Source organism: Aulonocara stuartgranti (assembly GCF_965226115.1).
Source record: "Aulonocara stuartgranti genome assembly, chromosome: 7".
Taxonomy (NCBI): Eukaryota; Metazoa; Chordata; class Actinopteri; order Cichliformes; family Cichlidae; genus Aulonocara; species Aulonocara stuartgranti.
This window is the reverse complement of record NC_138945.1, coordinates 39258765-39278326: the sequence shown is the minus strand read 5'-3', so window position 1 is coordinate 39278326 and position 19562 is coordinate 39258765. Positions and strand designations below refer to the sequence as shown.

The window sequence follows — 19562 nt, the reverse complement described above, 5'->3', positions numbered from 1 at the left end:
TCATTAGTGTTTATCATTCAGTGTAAATTTTATCTGCCTGAGTAATGCATCTACACAGCTCGCCGAGCAAGGACAAAGTTGACACTCCTGCTTCTTGTTGAAATACAGTCTCACAGTCTTCCCCGATGCCCAAAAACCTAAAACCAGTGGCTGAACTCACGGTTGCTACATCCTTTTTTTACTTACAGTCTGTGGTTTAGCCTCATCATTTATGTGTAATCTCACTGACAAACCAACAGACTCTTTGGAGGAGGCAATTCTCTTTAATAACTGACAGTTTTAAATCTTACAGTAAAGCGACTTTAAAGGTTAAAACTCAGGTAGCTACACAGTGCAAAATCACTCAGCTGAAATCCTGAAAACATGAAAAACTTCACTTTATTCAAAGCAGTTTTTGCACCGACACAAATTCTATTAAAAAGGGAAAAGACTGAGCAAGAAAACTGTATCAAAACAGCTGGGAAGCATCAGCATCACAACAGATCACAGTGAGCCCTGAGAAGCACCTCTTCATGGGCGTCTGCATAGAGGTCAAAGGTCGTACACTAACAGGGAGTATTGCTTCCGGTATTTCACCCTCATCGCTCCTTCCTTTTTGTCTTTAATTTAAAACTCTAAATTCATAGAAACATAGAAATCTCTCTTTAAATAAAAGCAAATGTTTGAGATTCATTTTTAAATAAAGTCAACAACAAAAACAAAAAAAGAGGAAATGAGGAGGTGTGAATGTTCATAGCCGCCACACAGAGGAGGAGACACACAGGACTGTACATTAGTGTTGCACGTGTAAAGTCACATCAAGAAGACCGCCAAGTCTTCAGAATCCTCTCCTGAGAAGCTCCGCCCCTTCTCCCTTCTCATTGGATGACGCAGAGCTCAGTGCTGGACTGATTGTGAGGCTCCTGCCCCCCCTCAGCGTCTCTAGGACTCCGGCCGTGCTCCTGCGCCGCCCCCTCCTGATCGTACAACCCTGGCGGCTCTAGGCTCTGCCGCAGCTCCATCAGCAGCTCCTTCCCGTCACTCGAAGGCAGGTTTCCAAGGAAGTACTGTGGCGCCAGCTCCACAAGCCTATGAGGAATCACGATAGGCGTCAACAGAGATGCTTAAAGGTGATAATAATCAGCACTAAGTGACAACAGCGTCTCAAAACACAACTCTTTTACGCCCTCATCCTTCACAGGCTGCTCGAGGCAGCTGAGAGCGTTGTGGAGGGTCTGATTTTTAAATTAGATTATAATGTGCTCAGACACTGGGATTAAAAATGTTTTTCACTTTAATAAAGTTGCATGAAGCCACTTTTTTACTACATTGCAGCCAATTTGCAGCTTTAACTCACATCTGTGGGTGGACGTCAGAGGCGATGCGAATGCAGTTGTCGCGGGAGATGGTGAACTCGTGATAGAGGACCCAACTGGGGGGGTCGGGCCGCGGCTGTCGACACAGGTAAGAGGAGAAGGGGTGAAGGTGAGCCACGTGGCGGTGAGTTAGCAGGAGGTAGTTACCGGAGCCGTCCACATCGTGAGCCACCTGAGGAGGAGGAGTCAGTGTTACACAAATTCACCAAGTGGAAGAGCAGAAATATGGGTAAAAATATTTTTAAAATGAGGAGTTTACTTTGAGGAAGAAGCCTGAGATGAGAGCCCGCTTGATGTTCGTGCAGTTGTCTTGGCATCCGAAAGTGGGAGGAGAAACGGGAAGCTCTATCCGCTGCATCACCTCCAGCAGCTGCGCCCTGATCACCACAGCCAATCGCAGGGCGGCGTGACAGAGGAAGTTCGTCGTGCACCAGGCCTCATCCTGATTGTCTGCAGTGATCACACACAGGCCGGCCAGCAATCAGAGGAACCAGCAGAAGCAGTTATTGAATTTCAGGACTTGTACCCAGAAAACAGTGAAAATGTTTTTGGGTTGTTTTTTTTCCTTTAGGCTTCAACTTGATTAATGTCAAATACAGCATGGAAACGGGTCCACGGGCTGTTCTGTTAAATTTCTGTTTCATGGAAAAAAGTTGCCTAAAGCTTCTGAAAAATATTGCACCATCACTGCTGAGCACAGTACATCTGTGATGAAGGTTAAGTGTACGTACGCTCCAAGAAGGCATTATATATATTGATGAGAGTCATGTGATCTCCCTCTGTGTGCATCAGAGGCCTCCAGTGTGTGACGGCAGCCTCCTCTCTGCTGGGCTCTGCAGTGACGAAGCAGGAAGGAGCTGCAACAAGAAAACACAAAGATCAGATCAAATGTTCTTTATTAAAAGAGTCAATGTAGAACGAATGTCTCTCATCGGGCTTCACTTCCTGCAATGCTTGCTTACCCGTGAGCATCGCAGCTATCGTGAGCAGCTCGTCGACGCAGTCGTACTCGCAGGCGGCGATCAGGGCTTTCGCCAGCGACGGCTCCAAGGGCAGCTCTGACATTATGATGCCGACCTCCGACAGGTTTCCGTCGTCGTCCAGCGCTGCCAGATAGTCCAGGTCCTCCAGGGCCTGCATCAGGGCCTCAGGGGCTGGGGGGAGGGGCAGAGAGAGGAGGGTATGAGGGTAAATCCAAACTACTACCAGTTTGGACTGTCTCCTTAGCATGGGTACAAACGTGTACCTCCTTCACTGTGTGCTCTGTGGCACAGAGGAGGTTTGCAAAAAGTCACCTGGTCTGTCCAGGAACTTGCACTGCCCCATGTCAGCAATATCCAGCCTCTTCAGCAGCAGCACCAGGTGGCTGAGGTTCTCCTCCATCACACCTGGACAGTGAGCCTCCGCCATCCCCTCTTCATACAGGGACTGGGAGTACAGACGCAGGCACAGGCCTAAAAAGTGAGAGAAGTCACACAGTTAACAGCCATGGTGAAACACTGCAGGTGTTAAAGGTATTTTCTGTAAACTCCTGTTTAAAAATAGTTCAAATCCTCCCAGAATTATCCAAAGCAGCCAGCAGAGTGTGAAGAAAGATACAGAGCTAGGCCTCTCCCTGTCCATGTAATACCAAACTTTACCATAAGATGGCAGCATGCAGTCTGCCGAGAGGAACTGCACTATAACTACATGGACGACCCTGTTTTATACCTCACAGTCACCTAAAGTTAAAACCATTTAATCCCCGCTGTATTCTGCTCATGTTTAATGGTCTTCTTTTACTTCTGTAAAACCATCACTGATACATTTATGCTATCATCTACTGAAAGGTTTTGGAAGTTACCGTTTGTCCCTAAATCCTGCACTGAGCTTATTTTGGGGGATTAGTTAGAAAAGTTAGAATTTGTCGCTCCCTTTGCCTTTAATCAGTTGGTAAAATTACATCTAAACTAAACCTCAGTGAGCTGCTGTCACTAAATCAATTTCAGGCCATTTAAAGTTACCCGGCAGCTGTTCAGCCTGGAGCGACTGTAAAGATGAGCTGTTCTGCTGCCTTAAAATGGTAGATACTGCAATACACCCTATAATCAAGCACTTAGTGACAGTGGAAAGGAAAAACTTCCTTTTAACACGAAGAAGCCTCCAGCAGAATCAGGCTCAGGTAGGGGCTGCGACCAGCTGGGGGTGCAAATATGTGAAACTTAAAATTAGATCAACGGTCACTTCAGACTCTCACCACCAAAGTTGAGAAACCAGCAGGTGACATCATGGCAGCTATGGACATCTTTTATTTACAGTCTATGGGAAATACCAATGGAGTTTTATCTTTCAGTCTTTGAGCTGTGATTAGCTCAGTCAGTGCTTCATAACTCTTCAGCAAACTGTTAACCCTCAGGAAGCATTTGTGTGGGAGTGAAACCTGAACAGATGCGTACCTGGAAGGTGGCTGTTCACCCTCTGAGTGCGCATGTCGGCCTGGTGTTTGCTGATCGTCCTCAGAACCTGAGAGTTTGCTCTTATTTGTGGATTATAAACCTGCCACAGAACATGAATTAAATTCAAGCTCAAAAACAGGCCTGAATATGTGTAAAGCTTATTAAGTGATAATAAAAAAAAAAAGAGTACTTTTACATGAAATATTGCTGTTGATACAAAAACAAACTCACATTTTTTAGTTGGAGCCCCATGTCGATGACGTAGCGAACTCCGGGCAGTGAGAAGGATGCCTCTGCAAGTGCATCGGTGAGGATGACTTTCCTTTTTTTGCCCACACCTCCAGCTCCCAGTGCCGAGCTGTCCTCAGAGCTGCCGTCCTCCCTCAGGGTGGACGCATCAGGGTCGGACTCGTAGATCCGCTGTGTAAGCCCACCCAGTCCGGCATGGAGGGGGAGGAGTCGCAGAGCGCCGAGCTGAGGACTCAAAGCTACACACTCCTTCTCCAGCAGGCTGGCGCACTCTTCTATTTCCTGTTTAACAGAGAGGAGACAGGACATGATCAAATCCACTGTGAGGGTGTGATTCAGGGGACATGTTTTCATCACCAGGCTGAAAAAGCACCAACAGCTGCAGTTCCCCTGATGTCCACTGGGGCTACAGCAGTGAGGCCCCATACTCTCCCGTGTTAAAGTGCCTGACATTAAAGCAGAAATAAACATTTACAACCTGATACGTAACCGGTTTTGCCTCCATTGCCGATTTCCTCTTGTTTGCGCTGTTGGTTCCTTTTGGGGCATTTCTCTAAAAATGAAACACCTTCCACAAACAAACAAGCACAAAAAACCCTCACCTAGCTTGTGCTCTGTGAGGTTAAATGATGCTCCTGCCAAAGTTTGATGGTTTTAGCTCTCTGATAGAAGACAAAGAAGTCAAAATGTTCTAAATAAAGAGCACACTTAACAGAGTGAATGTTTTTAGGTGGCCTGCTGTCACCTGCAGCTGTCCTTCTTTTCTAGCGTTGCTTCTCCAAACTGAGGACGAGCTGATTGTCACTTAGTGGCAATTTAAAAAGAACTTGACAGTGTTCCACTCCAGGTAATCCTAACTAAACCACCCTCGAGGGAGACAAGGCCTCAACAGTGAGTGAAGGAGCAGGAGGTGTGGTGATGTTGACACAAAGGGAGTTTAAATGAGAGTCTAAAGTGAAGGTCAATATGTACAGAAAGCACATGAGGGATTTCTGCATATTTGTAGTTTCATTTGAGCTGAGACATCAGACACCTGCAAAGCCCCAGACGCCTCTCAGGCGGAGCTGACCTTATTTCACTGCTCTGCAGGACAAAGGTGGTGAAACTCTACAACTCAGAATAAAGAATGAAGATCGGTTTGGGTAATTTGCTTTGTGTTAAAGTGTAAAAACTAAACACTGTGTTAAAGGAATAAGATCAGGGGTCATTGTACCAACAGGCCCAGGCGTTGTTTACTTTGTTTGAAACAGAGATAGCTCAGTGGGTGGTTCCACGATTGGAAGGTCGGGGGATCGAATCCACCGAACCCTGAGGTACCCCTGAGCAAGGTACCGTCTCCGCACACTGCTCCCCGAGTGCTGGATTGGTGGCTGCCCACTGCTTCACTGAGTGAATGGGTTAAATGCAGAGGACTAATTTCCTACAGACTAATTTCCTATGGCATTAATATAGTGTACATCATTATTAAATCAGTCTTTGGTTTAGTTTTTGTTAAATGAGTCATGCTTTCCTTCATTAGAGGTTGTATTTAAATAATTTTCATGCCTGCTGATGTGGAGATTAATTTTTAAAGATATTCTGTCACAAAAAACCTCGGAGGATCTACTTTCTTCTCCGTGGCCGTTTACTCGTGTACCTGTGCACTGGCCAGAAACACCATCACGTCTCCTTCCTCTCCTCTCCGGTGCAGATCCAGCACCATGTGACATGCGACGGCGGTGGGTTCCTTTCCCGCTGAAAGCTCCCTGTACAGTGTCTCCACCTCCGCGTTCACAGCCTTCCTTTCCACTGCTCCACCCTCTTCCTCCTCCTCCTGGTCTCCATTAGCAGGCTCTGAGGGGAGGTTGTCCAAGGAGAGGTGAGGGACAGAGGGTCCCAGGAAGGTGGCGAGCCGAGGGGCGAGAGTGGGGTGAGTGAGGAGGACCACTCGGAAGTTGTCAGGCCTTTGGCGGCAGACGTCGCACAGCAGGCCAAGCAGCACGTCTGTGGGCACTGTGCGCTCCTGGAGCTCATCCAAGACCACGACGCCGTACTGATGCAGCAGGGGGTCTGACATCATTTCCTCCAGCAACAGCGTGTCGCTGACAAACCTGCGGAGAGGGCATCAAAACAGGACACGTGGATCAATCTCAGGGGAAACTAAAGTGTACAGAGTATAAGAATTGATGGTGAGGCTGTGGGCAGAAGAAAGGCAGAGGAATATTTTCATCCAGAACCAAAGAAATCCAGAGATGCAGAAGTTGAGACTTTAACATGGATCAAATGTTTCATGCAGGTTTGTTTCAGAGACTTTTCAAAGAATAACAAAAAGGAATAATTTGATACTTGCTTCCTTGTTGCGAGTTAAATGAGAACAGGGAACGAGCTGCAGTAGCTCCGTTCAAAGCAATCCTTATTTATCTTTTATCGAGCCTTTATGTAACCACTCTGTTCATCTAACTGAAACGAGCCATTTCAGCTCCCGTCTTTTTAAGACCCCCCTGATTGATCACCTTCTGAAAGCCTGCAGAGGGGCATCATCCAATGCTTATAAGATATACTGCCTGTACCTGCTGGATTAGAGTGTAAACGTGTTATGAAGTGATGGCAGCTGATCTTGAAAGCAGAAGAAAGACAATATCTAGTGTAAATATTGAAGCAAAGATTCAGAGCAGTCTAAGGTTTATCGCAGATTAATTACTTTTACTTACGATTACCTAATTGTTTGATACTGACAACAAGAAGCAGTGCTGCTCTGTTCTATGCACTGTGTGCCTCATTTTTTAAATAACATTATAATTCACAATAAAAAGCATTTATCTTAAAAATATATTGTATCTAAAAGGTACAAGAGACAGAGTAAAGGAGAAATTTCAGAGTAATCTGAATACTTTTTATTTGCCACTACAGAAATGAAATTACTTTGAAAACAGCGTAAGATTTCAAAAGGATCTAACCTGAGCATGGTGTCAGGCGTGCAGCCGTCATCGTTGGGCACTCTGTAGCCGACCTCCAGACCCAGGCTGAGGTCCATCTCATCGGCCACGCGCAGGGCCAGACTCACCGCCGCCACCGAGTGAGGCTGCGAGCAGCACACGAGGCCATGAGAGAACTCGTAGGAGAGCGCGTACTCCACGCACCACTGAGGAACCTGCAGTGAGCACATGGGAGGACAGAGGTCACACAATGTTTTTAGACTTAATAAAGTTCTTCAAAGCCTATAATTCACACTATACTTGCGCAACATCATGAGCTTTTGGATGGACTGCTGTCATTTGGCTGTAAGCATTCAAATTCTGAGTGCTGCTTGTGATTGGTTCTCTTGCCCTCGTCTGCTAGTCAAGTCTGCTCACTGAGCCTGCCATGGCTGCGACCAGACAACCACTGCCATGCTGCATGACCTCAGACACCACAAGAAACCAGTGCACAAGTCCCAAAACCTGCACATGACCTACGTTTAGTCATCTTCAAAAGGTGCAGAAACCAGTGGGTGACATCACCATGGCTACATCCATCCCTTATTAACAGCAATAAATAAACTGCCAACAAGTGTCATCCACGCATTACCAAAGAGAACAAGCTGGGCCTTAAATGGAGCTTAAATCCATATTTAATCAAAGCTTTCATTTGATCTTAAGAGGAGGGGGAAGCTGATGGGGACCCAAACTAAGAATAAAGAATTAAATACAAAATAAGCAAAATATTCAGACCCAGAATAGACAAAAATGTACCCTTATGACACGTTTTTGTTCTTCTAAATTAAACCTTGAAGAGGAAATCAGGACTCATCAACACTGAGTAAAAACAGAAGAAATTACTGACATACAGCGAGCGCACTGAGGGGCAAAGGTCAAAGCGATAGCAGATATGTGACCCAGATTCAGGTTAATAAACAGACAGCGCAGATAAAGGCTGTAACACAAAAAGAAAGACAAAGTGAAGGTATCACAGAAAACAGCCGATCAACAGAGACCGAAGCAACGAGCACATAAAGACTCACAGGGAGGAGGAGGAGGTGGTGCTGGAAATGAGATCTGTGGGTGTTTCAGGACTAAATGAGCGTTCAGGTTACAGCACAGCACTGTGAATCTATCACATTGGTTTAATGGTGTCATTCATTAGCCTGTGGGTGGATGTAACTATGGAGCAGGCATATAGATAACCAGATTGTCCCTGAGAGACAGACCCAGCACAGAAACCACCTCCAGGCCTGCAGTTCCTCTGATGTCCACTTGAGGCTGGCTCCACACACGAGTCATGTTAAAAGACCGGGTGTCAGACTGGACACATACAGCTCAGTCTGATCTTAAATGAGTGAGACCAGTAAAACCACCGTAAAGCACACAGGCTTCTAAACCAGCAAAACTCAAAACACAGTTTGAATTTACAAAGAAAAGACCAAAAATCAAGCCAAGTGTAAGATAAAGAGGGATTATTTTGATGCAAGTCATGCAAAGCGTCTCTAGTAGAGTCCAAGAATGAAAATATGGATTAGGAAATTTTCTAAATGGGAGCAACTGGGAGGCAGTCACAGATCTGACTGGCTTTGTTACATTTTCGAAAAAAAACAAAACAAAAAATGTTTTCCTGCCTGTGGTTACCTGCGTGCTTTTCCCAGACCCACTGGGCGCGCTCAGTAGGACCATGTTGTGGCTCTCGAGGTGCTCCAGCAGACTCTGCCTGAGTCGCCACACTGGAAAGCGCTGCCTCTCCTCCAGCAGGGCATAGTATCGCGAAGAAAAGGGCAAACCATCATAAGGGTTCACCTCCAGGTCTCCCAGTCCTTCATCCTCACCGCCTCGACTTCCTCCATCTTCTTCATCGTCCAGATCCCCGCTTAAGAGGGAAGACACGGACAGTGAGTCCAGAGCTGTGGAGGGCCGAAGTTGGGAGGCAGAGGCAGTGGATGGCTTTGCTGCCATCGGTGATGACATCATCAGCAGGTTATCTGAGATTCCTTAGATTACCTGCAGAGAGAAAAAAAAACAACTAAAGGTCACAACGAGCAAAGTTCACCAATTCCTGCAAAACCAGAGAGGAAGAGTCTGAGGGCCCAGACTACTTCCTGAGACTTCACAGGAACCATCATGTTTGGTATGTAGCTGAGGAATGTGCGTCTCCGCCCAGACGCCACCGTGGTCATCAGACAGCTGCAGCACACACCCGCTGGGTGCCTGCTGCTCGGCTCACTTATTAATGTGTGAGGAAGCCAGAGAAGCAGATAAAAGCACAAGAAGAGGGAAAACACTGAGGTAGGGATGTGCAGCGAGAGTTCAATTTTTGATCTATTTTTAGATCATGATCACGCCTAATTTCTCCAGCGGTCCTCAGGGTTTGACTCAGTTCAGTGGGAACTGCGAGGTGTCTTTATGTAAACAGCAAAAAGTACTCTGCATGGCCAAAAACATCCAAACACACACAAAGCAAAACCAAAACCAGCAGGTGGAAGTTAAACAGATGACAGAGGCCGTCTACAGATTTTGCTTCATGTGCCACACCCTCCTCCACCTCCCTTTCCCTCCTGCTGACCTGCGCCCCTCCCTGAGCGTCTCCTTTTTGTGTTTGTGTGGTTTCAGGTGTGCCGGAGTCAGACCAGAAGCACACCGGATGACAGCAGCTCCATAATCAAATACTCAGCCCTGCCAAATGTGCCGGCGCCAAGCCAAATTTATCCACCTGTGCTGCTTTTCAGCACTCGGCCTTTGTTGCTGGTTTCCCAACATTCATCCTTTTCTATGTCTTCTTTACAGTCTCCAGATATGCTGCTAATAAGCCTCCCTTCCCACTCCACACTAACCCCCCTAATCCTGCTCCCATCTATCCAGACAGCACATCAATAGATTTTATTTAAGCCTCTCTGCAGCTTGAGGACATGTTTTTTGATATGTACTGTATTATTAATTATCATTAAAAACTCCTCGATTGTGTTACGGTGACAAAAACTACTCAGACCGCCTGGATACTCCTGCTCAGTAGCCCACCCACTTCTGTTTACAAGGAGCAACCAATCAGAAGAGGACTGTATAAGATGAAGGAGGATTATTTTTTAATTTGAAGCATGCTAAGCTACTCATATGCTCAATACATAGCTTGAAATGAGCAGAATGGATCTGTTTTTAATGAAAGATGAGAAACAGAAGCAGGTCGTTCATGTCGATGGCTGCTTCCTTGCTCTATTCAGCTACTGAAAACTGTTGGGTTGGATGTGGCTGGGCTGAACCCATCATATCAGCCTCTGGCAGAGGGGATATTCCTAACATGCCATCTCAGTCACACAGAAGCTCCACCCACTTCTGCCAATAATTAAAGAGAGAAAAGCTAAATAAGACCATTATATAATAAAGAAGGTTTATTTTGAAGTGTGACTCATGCAAAGCTATTCAGTTCAGTCCAGAAATAAAAAGTTTGGAGCAGAATAAGTGGAGGGGATTATCTAATATGAATCACTCATGGGTGGAGCCACCACCAGGTTCAGGTGTTAATGAAAACCACTGATTAGATTTGGATGACAAACAAAAGACCTTCTCTTGTGACTCTACAGCAGAGACAGTGGAGTCTCTGTTTAGGAGAAACTCGGGTTTAAAAACAGTCTCTGAGAAATAAGCCTGTATCAGGGTGATGTGGCACCGTTCTGACCCTTAACCTTAATAAGCCTGACGAGTCTATTTAAGCAGACTAATGTCACAGCAGTCAGCCGCCCGCTCCTCTTTTCTTATCTCTGAGAGCCATTTTAATGCCAACGGGTCACCTGACTTGGCCGAGAGGAGGGAGGAAAGCCAGCACAGCAACGAGCCATCACAGGTACGCCTTCTTACCTGAGAGACATACCGGTCGACAGGTGAAGAAGCCCCGCTGAACCAGCCCGCCCTCCGCTCCTCCTGTTGTTGTTGCTGTCGGTTCAGAAAAAAAAGCCGGCTTCACGTACCGGACAACAGCGAGACAGAGACCGGGACAGACATCCGCTCACCGGCCCTCTCCGTGAATCTTCCCCGGGCCCGCTGATCTCTTCACTGCTGACAAAGATAAAGACGGAGGAGGAGGCGTCTGCGTTAGCTGCCAGCCGCCATGTTGGCACGTCGAGCTGTCAAAGCTCGTGTTACTTTGAGGAAACCTCGGAGAGTTCAGAGCGTGACAGAGAGGCGTTCACGGAACAAGTTCGACATTTTTACTTGAGTAAAGACAGCCCAGTTAATATTTTCTTCCATTTTCCCCTCCCACATTCCCTTTATTTGTTTTTTTACTTATGAAGAAATTAAAATTATGTGTATTATTTGGACATCAAGGTCAGCAGTTCTGTGGCGCGACAACGAGACATAACCACGGTAATACGAGAAGAATTAAGATTGTTAAAAACAAATGAATAAAATAAAATACAAAAAGGGTACAATATCACACAAAAATGAATAAATATTTAAATAAATCAAAACTTTTTGCCTGTCTCCTTTGGATCTTTAGACATCAGAATTGTTGCCTGAAGGCAACAATTCATCATGGCCTTGCCATATTGGTCAGTTTGACTGACCTTTATTATAATTCTATATTTATTTAATTTGATTTTCGGTTGTTACAGACATGACTGGGGGATAGGACAGGGAGAAAGAATGAAAGAAAGAGAGGGAGAGAAAGAAAAATAGAGGGGAGAAGAGATGGTGAGGAAGGGGGGAAGAAAAAAAAGAAAAACAAACAAAACACCTGGATCACCTGTATGGAGATAAGAGAAAACAGAAGAGAAAACAAACAAGAAAGAGCAACATAATAAATACAACATCATCACAATAAACTAGCTAACGGTAGATACTAAATATTACATGTTATTGTGCAGTACGCAAGATCGAGAGCGCACAGTGTGCTTTGAGGTAGCAGCCAAGAAAGGTGTAGTTTGTGTCTGTGAACACCTGTGTGCACACCTGTGTGGATCAGCACGCTTGTATTCAAAAGGTTTCTCCATGTAACGATCTGCTAGGGAGTGTGGGGAGCCATAGCCCCGCCCCTCAGGGCATGAAGCAGGTATGGAGGAGATTCAGGCCCCAGAATACGAATGAATGTTAGTTTTGATGTTTGATGAGTAAGCTTTAAAAAAGTTCTTTATGTAATTTTATACTCATGTGTCTGTATTTCATATATTTCTGTATTTTCATAATTAATAGTTTAGATTGATTTATTTCAGTATGTATACACTGATTGTTATCTGTTTTAAATATATTTTAACAATAATTTGTTTAATTCTGTATTTTTTGTGTTGATTATTTATGAAGATTTATTTTTAAATATTTATTTCTTCATTTATTATGGCATGATGCAAGTATTTATTCCTGTATCTGTATTTTAAAATTTGCTGTACTACACTGATATTTATCTAATATAAAGTATATCTATAGCCACATCCAGTAAGCAGTTTAATTAACTAATTTATTTATATTTTTGCACATATGTATTCCTGTATTTTTATATTTATTTCTAAATCTTTATATTTCATTAATGAAATTTATAAATCTATATTTCTCATTTTTATAAATATATTTGGATATTTATGTATGTCTACATTTATTTAGGTTCCTCCACCTTCCTTTCTGTATTCATATATTAGTATTTACTTTAAACCACATGTTTTTTCAGTCATTTGGTCACAGGGCAGCTTTAAGGAGCCAAAATGAGTATATTTTATCAAAATAAATGTGCAATCTTACCATAATTTTTGACAAAAGTGATAGTGACAGGAATATTTATCTGTTGGTGTGTGTGTGTTCTTTTAACCTCCCTCAAATCTGGAAAACTTTCACATTTAAAGTAGTGTTTGTAATTGCCATCTGGAAATTTTAATTGATACATTCCCCAGCAGAGGGCAGTGTTTTACCAGTGGCTGTGTTTAAAGGTTTCGTCAGCTGATTCCTCTTCAACATGACACACAAAAACAAAAGTTGTAAAATTATTCCAGGCCCCAAAAGTACAAAAAGTACTTGATCCTGATATGTAGGTGCCAAAATATGATGAAGAATGACATGCCAAAAATGTATTTGTACAAAAATATGTGGATTTGACATTTCAGGGTGAGCTGTCATGAAAGCTAGACTGTTTTTATCTGTTGACCAACTCATAACTTAAAAATACATAAAGGCCTCAAACATCCTTTTAGTGTTTCCATGACTGCATGACTACAGTGATAAAAACAGCAGCTGAGACGGTTAAAGTCATAGAATTTAGCTTCATTTTATTTGTCACATACAGTTTGAAGCTGTGGAGAGACGGCTTCGTTTCAGGTGTGAAAACACAAAAGTCATATGACACCACAGACCAAAGTCCACCTGAGGGCTCACGTGATTCCTTTGCCATCAATATCATTCACTAAATCCTGATAAGCAGGTTCAGAGATCAGCGACGTGCTGCCACAGTCACCTGACCTGAAAACTGTTTAATGTCCACTCAGGTGTAGTAAGTCATGCCATTCTTCCTCGCCACGCTCACAGACTGGATTGTCTCTCTCAGTCTGTCCTCCCAGTCTTCGCACCAGTTCTGGCACCGCTCCAGCTCCCGATAACGGGTCGGCAGCTTTTCCAAAGCCAGCACCGCCTCTGGAAGGTCAAAGGTCAAAGCTGCCTTCTCCACTGCTGCCTGAAACTTGGCCGGAGAAGCAGTTGCAATGTAACATCTGTAACGAGAGAAAAGTGGACTTAACACGCAGATGTCACATGCCTCCCAGCAGGTTATTACTACTGCTAACTAACTTTATTAGAGCAACTCAGTGAACTATCAGCTGATTATTATCTGTCACAGAATAAAATATCTGCAGAGGAGAGCCTCAAGAACAGCGGGAGCACAGGTGATATGACTGAATATTTAAACTTGGCATGTCTGACCTGTTGAGCTGGGCACTGTGAGGACAGTGGTAGTGATGCCAAACTGCCACAGCTGTGTGAGGACACAGCACATACTGGTTCTCCTCCCAGCAGCTCTTCATGGTCTCCAGGATCCCCTCGTCCGTCACTGTCCCCGTCGACAGAACCTGTGACAGCTAAAAAGGAAAAAATCAGATTAGAAGCTCAGAGGAGAAGCACTGGCGTGAACCAGCTAGGTGGCGGGTACCAGTCTGCGGTGGTTTTCAGGCAGCAAGTGTCGGCGCGAGCGCTGAAACCCCTCCATCATCGTCTTCACTTTGGCACCGTCTCTGCCCAGCAGCAGCCAGAACACTCGCTCCATGTTGTATGGGTCCTGCAGGAGACAAATAAACCAGAGACATGTCACCTGTGTTACCACCCACCTGTCAGTCAAAGAGGCCACGCCTCTAATAATGGAAACTTTAAGCATTTATACAATTTAAACAGGTGAGACCAGGTGAGATTTACCCCTGTGCAGCTGATATAAAGGAGGAAATCTGCTGTAAAGTTGGACATTTTAACTGACTGTCAGAGCTTCAAGTGAACATCAGAGGAACTGCACTGTAATAAAATGCTTAAGCCATCAGGCTGTCTGAGGACTGGAGGAAATAGATACACTCTGCACACATGAGCAGGTGTAGTGTCTCTACCTGGATGTCTATAGCCGGGGCCAACGTCTGTGTGACATTAGCCGCCATGGAAAAGTCACCGCTGGTTACCATCCTGTGCACGATGTCATTGGAATTCACCATGGCAACCAGTTTCAAGGGGAGTCCCATCTGCTTTACGATGAGGCCGGCTGACCAAAAAGAAAAGAGACAGGAACAGCTTTTATAAGGAGGCACTAGTGTAAGGACAGAGAGACAGACACACAGAAAAAAAGAGGACCAAAACGACAAGATTATTACAGCTGTTCATAGATTCTAAGAGTATATGATTTAACTTTAATACAGAAAAAGAAAGAGAAAGAAAAGAAGGGTCTGGAGAGAACTGAGCAAAATCACAGAACTACTTGGTTAGTGTTAGAAAAAGACTTTTCAGAGTCTTACTGGCAGCTGTGGTGACACTTTTCTTCTTAACACTCAACAAAATATATGTGCTGCAGACAGGAAACATACTGACTAATGGAAACCATCAGTTTCAAAATAAGAGAGAAAGATTTTTTGGTGACTATTTCAAATTTTTCCATGGGACCTTGCAGATCTATGTGGCCCATCCACTGGGTGTGCACCTGCGAGCTTGACCTCAGGTCCCAGTAATTCTGTACAAAGCAAAGTGATGTGCTCGCTTGGTCTTTTCTTCATAGACGTCTTTGGATCATACTTAGTCTACTTAGGACGTAGGATAAACTTTCCCCAGGACCAAACAGAGTGTCTGCAGTGATCAGGACATTGCAAAGGTCTGCTGCATTGAAGAGAGCTGAGCTTCTGTTTTGATAGAAAAGTTGATCCATGAAGTTCAAGCTCAAACATCACTAAGCTCCTCCTCCTTTTCTGACTGATGGTAGCGTTAGGAGAATCCACGGTCTGTGATATAGTATCTGCAGATAAATCCATTTCTTTCTGCATCATCAGGTAAATTTGCATCAATTTACCTCATTTCATGGGTATGAAATCGAACTGTGGAAAAACTTCACACTTTAAGAAACAGGACAAGGAGCTTAGAGAGGAGTCGATGCTCCTCCACATCAAAAGAGTCAGTGAAGGTGGTGCAGCATCCGACCAGGATGCCTCCTGAACACCTTCTAGATGTGGCGTTGTGGGAACGTGCGACTGGGAAGAGCTCGGGATGGATTGTAACGATAAAGAAAAACATTATTTGTGTCATATTTGGAAAATTCTTGATGTTTCCTGGATGCTGAGGACACTGACCTGCAGCCAGGACCCAGATAAGCGGATGTTATTTTTGACAAAATAATAAATAAAACTGAGTAACTGAAATCTCCCTTTTTAAATAAAAATGGTTTTTAAAAAAGTAATGCTGGTGATTTTACTTTGGCTCTCAGATCAGTCTGACCAAGATTTCTCACATGGATGAGAAATCTTACATTATCAACCCACCTGCGATGTTTCCTGCCCCTCCCGTGGGAACCACCACCTCTAGCTCCGGCAGCGCTGCGCCCACATCGTCCTGCTTCACCCCACTGAGCTCCAAGTAGGCGTAGACGAAGTGGGCGACCTGGATCATGACCCTGGACCAGTTCACTGAGTTGAGGCTCATAAGGCCGTGAGACTTAACAAGCTCCTGGTCGGCAAACAGGCGGCGCAGTGGCTGGTCTATGTCATCAGAGCTGCCGTCGGCTACAGACGGAGTGAGATTGATTCAGAGAAACTTTATAACCATAAAAAACGTGGCTGTTTGAGCTTCTCTGCGTGTACCTGCAAAAACATGGACGTTATCCTTCAAGCAAGAGATCATGTGCTTCTCTTGCACTGGAGTGATGCGTCCACGGGGGTAAACCACCACCATGTCCAGCCCAGGGAGACCTTTGGCGCTCTGGATGGCCGAGCCGCCGGTGTCCCCAGACGTACCTGAGGATGACATTTATGCCAGTTTTTCACCTGCATCTAGTTCTCTGGTTTTAACCCATAATAAAAACATGTTTCCCTCTCACCTACGAGAACAGTCGCCCTGCGGTTCTCTTTTTGCAGGAAGTAGTTTAGGAAGCGTACAGTGCAGGTCATAGCCAGGTCCTTAAAGGCCAGGGTGTCTCCATGGAAGAGCTCCAGGACAGACAGACCCCCCTTCAGCCGGGCAATTCGAACTACCTCCGGCACAGAGAAGCCAGACAGGGCTTCACCCACGAGAACTGGGAGAGAGAAACACGGGAAACAGGACTCACTGATTATCTGATCAGTTCTACCTGCATGCAACGGTGAATTTTTCCCCCCAGCTCACCTTCCAGGTGGTCTCTGGGGATCAGCTGAGGAGGGATGAACAGTGAAGCAACCTCCATCACTACTTTGGTGTAGGACAGCCCCTTCCAGCTCCTCAGGGTGTCGGGGCTCAGCAGAGGCAAACTCTCCGGCATGAACATCCCTCCATCTGGGGCATAGCCCGAAAACAGCACCTCCCGGAAATCCCAGCCCCTGACCCCCCCACGAGTACTGCAGTACTGCATCCTACACGCCTGTGAAGGAAGGTAACAGTCATCATATCCTGGTCTGAGTTCTGTGACATCATTCTGCATCATCTGCCAGGGTGCACTTCTCTGAAACTATGTGTGTGTGTTTTTCTGTAAAGCAAAAATTTATAAGAAAAGCTTGAATTTAAGCCACACTTTATGTTGTTATTGGTACAGGTTCATCAGCAGTCTTGACACAGACAATACCAACATGTGAATGGGTGAAAGTTTTGACTGCCATTGTACACATCCTTGGAAAGCAGGACTAAAACGCTAAGAGTAAATGTGCATGTGTAAAACAAATCAGCTTTGTCTGTGGCGACACAGAATAAACAGATTTTAGAGTAAACACAAACATGTTGTGACCTTTATGAGTTATATTAAGCAGTAAATGAGCACTTTAAATTTTACTTATTATTATTTTGTGGCAGATATTGTTCCTACAAAGAAAGCCCATTTCACACTGCCAACTATAAAACACACACTTACCGCTCCGCACTGAGCAGAACTGCTGCAGTCCTTTTTTCATAATTCAGAAGAACTAACTCACAGAGTTGCTTTTTAACCAAAGCTTTCTAAACCTCGAGGCATGGCTCTACTAACCAGGAAGAAAAAAACCTGGACTTTGGAACAACCGTCCTGAAACCAGGACACACTTACTTAATATAAAGTCAGTCTAACTAAGATTTTCCCAGGTTTTCACACACATCCATGTCAGCAATATTTTCTGAATTCACTGAAAATAAAACACAGTGAATAACCGTCACATGATTCTAACATAAGCTTTGGTTCTCATTATTTTGATTGTGTTACATAAAATCTAACTGTTCTATCACGTGAACAGTGTGAAGCACCAAAACACCCACCTGTTAACCGTGCACTAACAGTGATTTTAATAAAATGCGGCAAATAAATCAGAGCCATCAGACACATGAAATTAATCTGGTACTATAACTATTATCAATCTTGAAGCTCAAGTTATCCTTCTTTTGAAAGTCTGCCGTTTTAAATTTGTTTTAAAACTTTTTTTTTTTACCACTAATTTGAGTTTTTTTTAAGGTAAATTATTCTGAATCGGTTTTGGTGATGCAACTGTTTTTAAATTAACCCTTTCGGCAGCAGCAGGTTTAAGTGAACCTCTACAAGAGTTTAGGTGATTTTTGAACAGGGCAGCCTCCTGTGATCAGGTAAGAACACAGGTGCGGGTAACACCACACCTCCTGAGGCCAAAGAAATTAGATTAAGTGAATATTTGTAAACAAAAGCGGTAACTTCATGTCAGCTAACATTTGTTTATCCTCTGCAGGGTTTTCTAATCTGTTTATACCTATATTAATATGCTGAGTGGGGTGCTCCTAAAGCAGTTTTCACATGACTAAGGTTACATTCACCACAAGCCAAAATAGAAAAAGCAATCAGGACTTCATAAATAAAAATCAGTTTAACATAGTGAATTCTCATCAAACATGCAGTGTGTGCGGTTCTGTGTTCACTAAAATAGGCAGTCATTAATTTTAACCGTTAGTTTTTGCTTTTAAAGCCGCTAAAACTAGCCAAGTTACCTTCAGTCTCCAGGGTTCCGAAGAAACGATGGGAGAAGTGAGAAGTGGCCGTTAGCTTAACGTTTTTTACGGAGCAGGGGAGGGAAACCGGTGCGTGTATGCAAAAACATCTTACTCTTCTTTCTTAGTGTCCCTCTTTTGCTCAACTGAAAAAAAAAAACCCTACTTTAAACACATCTAATAGTGAAGAAATGTGAACTTTGTGTGAAGCTTATTTATCCATAAGCAGCATTTTCATCAGCGAACTGAGCTCATTATTGCCCCCTGCGGTGGGAGGATGGAACAGCACCCGCTGGTGTTCAGTATGGGAGAGCAGCAGCAGGCCCTTTCTGTATCGGAGTTGTTTCAAAGTTATTTATGCATGTAATAAACCACCCGTAGTAAAAGCAATGCGCTGTTGTCACCTTACCTGAAGAGTAATGTGTTTCCTGTTATTTAGGACCATACGATACACAAATGCCCACAACGCTTGAGTAAAACTAATTAAATTATGCAAAAAAATAAATAAATAAATAAATTTTATTGATGAATTGTCTACACTTTGTGCAGTAAAAAACAAAAACAAAACAGTAATGTGGGTCGAGGATGTCTGATTAATTAAGTCTTTTTGTTTTACTCTTACCCTGCAAGTAAGTGTGTGTGTGTGTGTGTGTGTGTACGTACATAGCTACTGTGATACCACCCACTGATTTCAGAACTCATTTTAGAGCTTCAGTGTTTGTTGTGGCTGTCACACCATGTTAGATAATTCTGTTAATTCTTCAAAAGGCATCAACAAAACAAACATGGTCTTTAGGTCCAATTCAGGCACTCCAGCTCATTCCCCTAATATACTAACTTTAAGCTTAAGTACAGTTTGAAGGAGTGAGAACCAGCCTCAAGATAACATTAGAGCAACTGCAGCTTTTATACTTCAGTGCTGGAGGCTGGTGCTTGTTTCGATCTGTGATAAGAAAAACATGTGGTTTATCAGTAATGATGTGTGA

At 44.1% G+C, this 19562-nt stretch overlaps 2 protein-coding genes across 3 annotated transcripts; both read right to left on the bottom strand.

Moving 5' to 3' along the window:
• Positions 1–360: 360 nt before the first annotated feature.
• On the bottom strand, positions 361–11385 carry dqx1 (DEAQ box RNA-dependent ATPase 1). Of its 2 annotated transcripts, none has more exons than XM_082538371.1 (12): positions 10847–11385; positions 8620–8985; positions 6976–7169; positions 5676–6129; positions 4022–4321; positions 3791–3890; positions 2651–2809; positions 2318–2509; positions 2087–2212; positions 1615–1805; positions 1337–1527; positions 361–1068 (listed from the first exon to the last, which is right to left on the bottom strand). In XM_082538371.1, the coding sequence occupies exons 2-12, from the start codon at positions 8953–8955 to the stop codon at positions 858–860; spliced, it is 2454 nt and encodes an 817-aa protein (XP_082394497.1). In that variant the 5' UTR covers positions 8956–8985; positions 10847–11385; the 3' UTR covers positions 361–857. The 2 variants fall into 2 exon arrangements, with proteins under 2 accessions (XP_082394497.1, XP_082394496.1); XM_082538370.1 differs by having other exon boundaries at positions 10834–11382.
• Positions 11386–13209: 1824 nt separating this feature from the next.
• thnsl2 (threonine synthase-like 2) lies at positions 13210–18847 on the bottom strand. Its single transcript, XM_082542842.1, has 9 exons — positions 18577–18847; positions 16789–17020; positions 16505–16699; positions 16269–16421; positions 15951–16190; positions 14541–14689; positions 14099–14224; positions 13873–14027; positions 13210–13664 (listed from the first exon to the last, which is right to left on the bottom strand). Exons 2-9 carry the CDS (start codon positions 17009–17011, stop codon positions 13439–13441), a joined length of 1467 nt encoding a protein of 488 aa, XP_082398968.1. The 5' UTR covers positions 17012–17020; positions 18577–18847; the 3' UTR covers positions 13210–13438.
• Positions 18848–19562: the final 715 nt, after the last annotated feature.

Excerpts from the sequence above, each read along its gene's own strand:
- thnsl2 (XM_082542842.1), bottom strand. The coding sequence starts at position 17,011 with ATGCAGTACTGCAGTACTCGTGGGGGGGTCAGGGGCTGGGATTTCCGG. Across the intron at positions 16,700-16,788 it reads CCCCAGAGACCACCTGGAAG|TTCTCGTGGGTGAAGCCCTG; the intron begins GTGAGCTGGGGG and ends TCTCTCTCCCAG. Across the intron at positions 14,690-15,950 it reads AGGGGCAGGAAACATCGCAG|CCGGCCTCATCGTAAAGCAG; the intron begins GTGGGTTGATAA and ends CTTTTTGGTCAG.
- dqx1 (XM_082538371.1), bottom strand. The coding sequence starts at position 8,955 with ATGATGTCATCACCGATGGCAGCAAAGCCATCCACTGCCTCTGCCTCC. Across the intron at positions 7,170-8,619 it reads GGTCTGGGAAAAGCACGCAG|GTTCCTCAGTGGTGCGTGGA; the intron begins GTAACCACAGGC and ends TGCTCACTGCAG. Across the intron at positions 1,806-2,086 it reads ATATAATGCCTTCTTGGAGC|ACAATCAGGATGAGGCCTGG; the intron begins GTACGTACACTT and ends TGATCACTGCAG.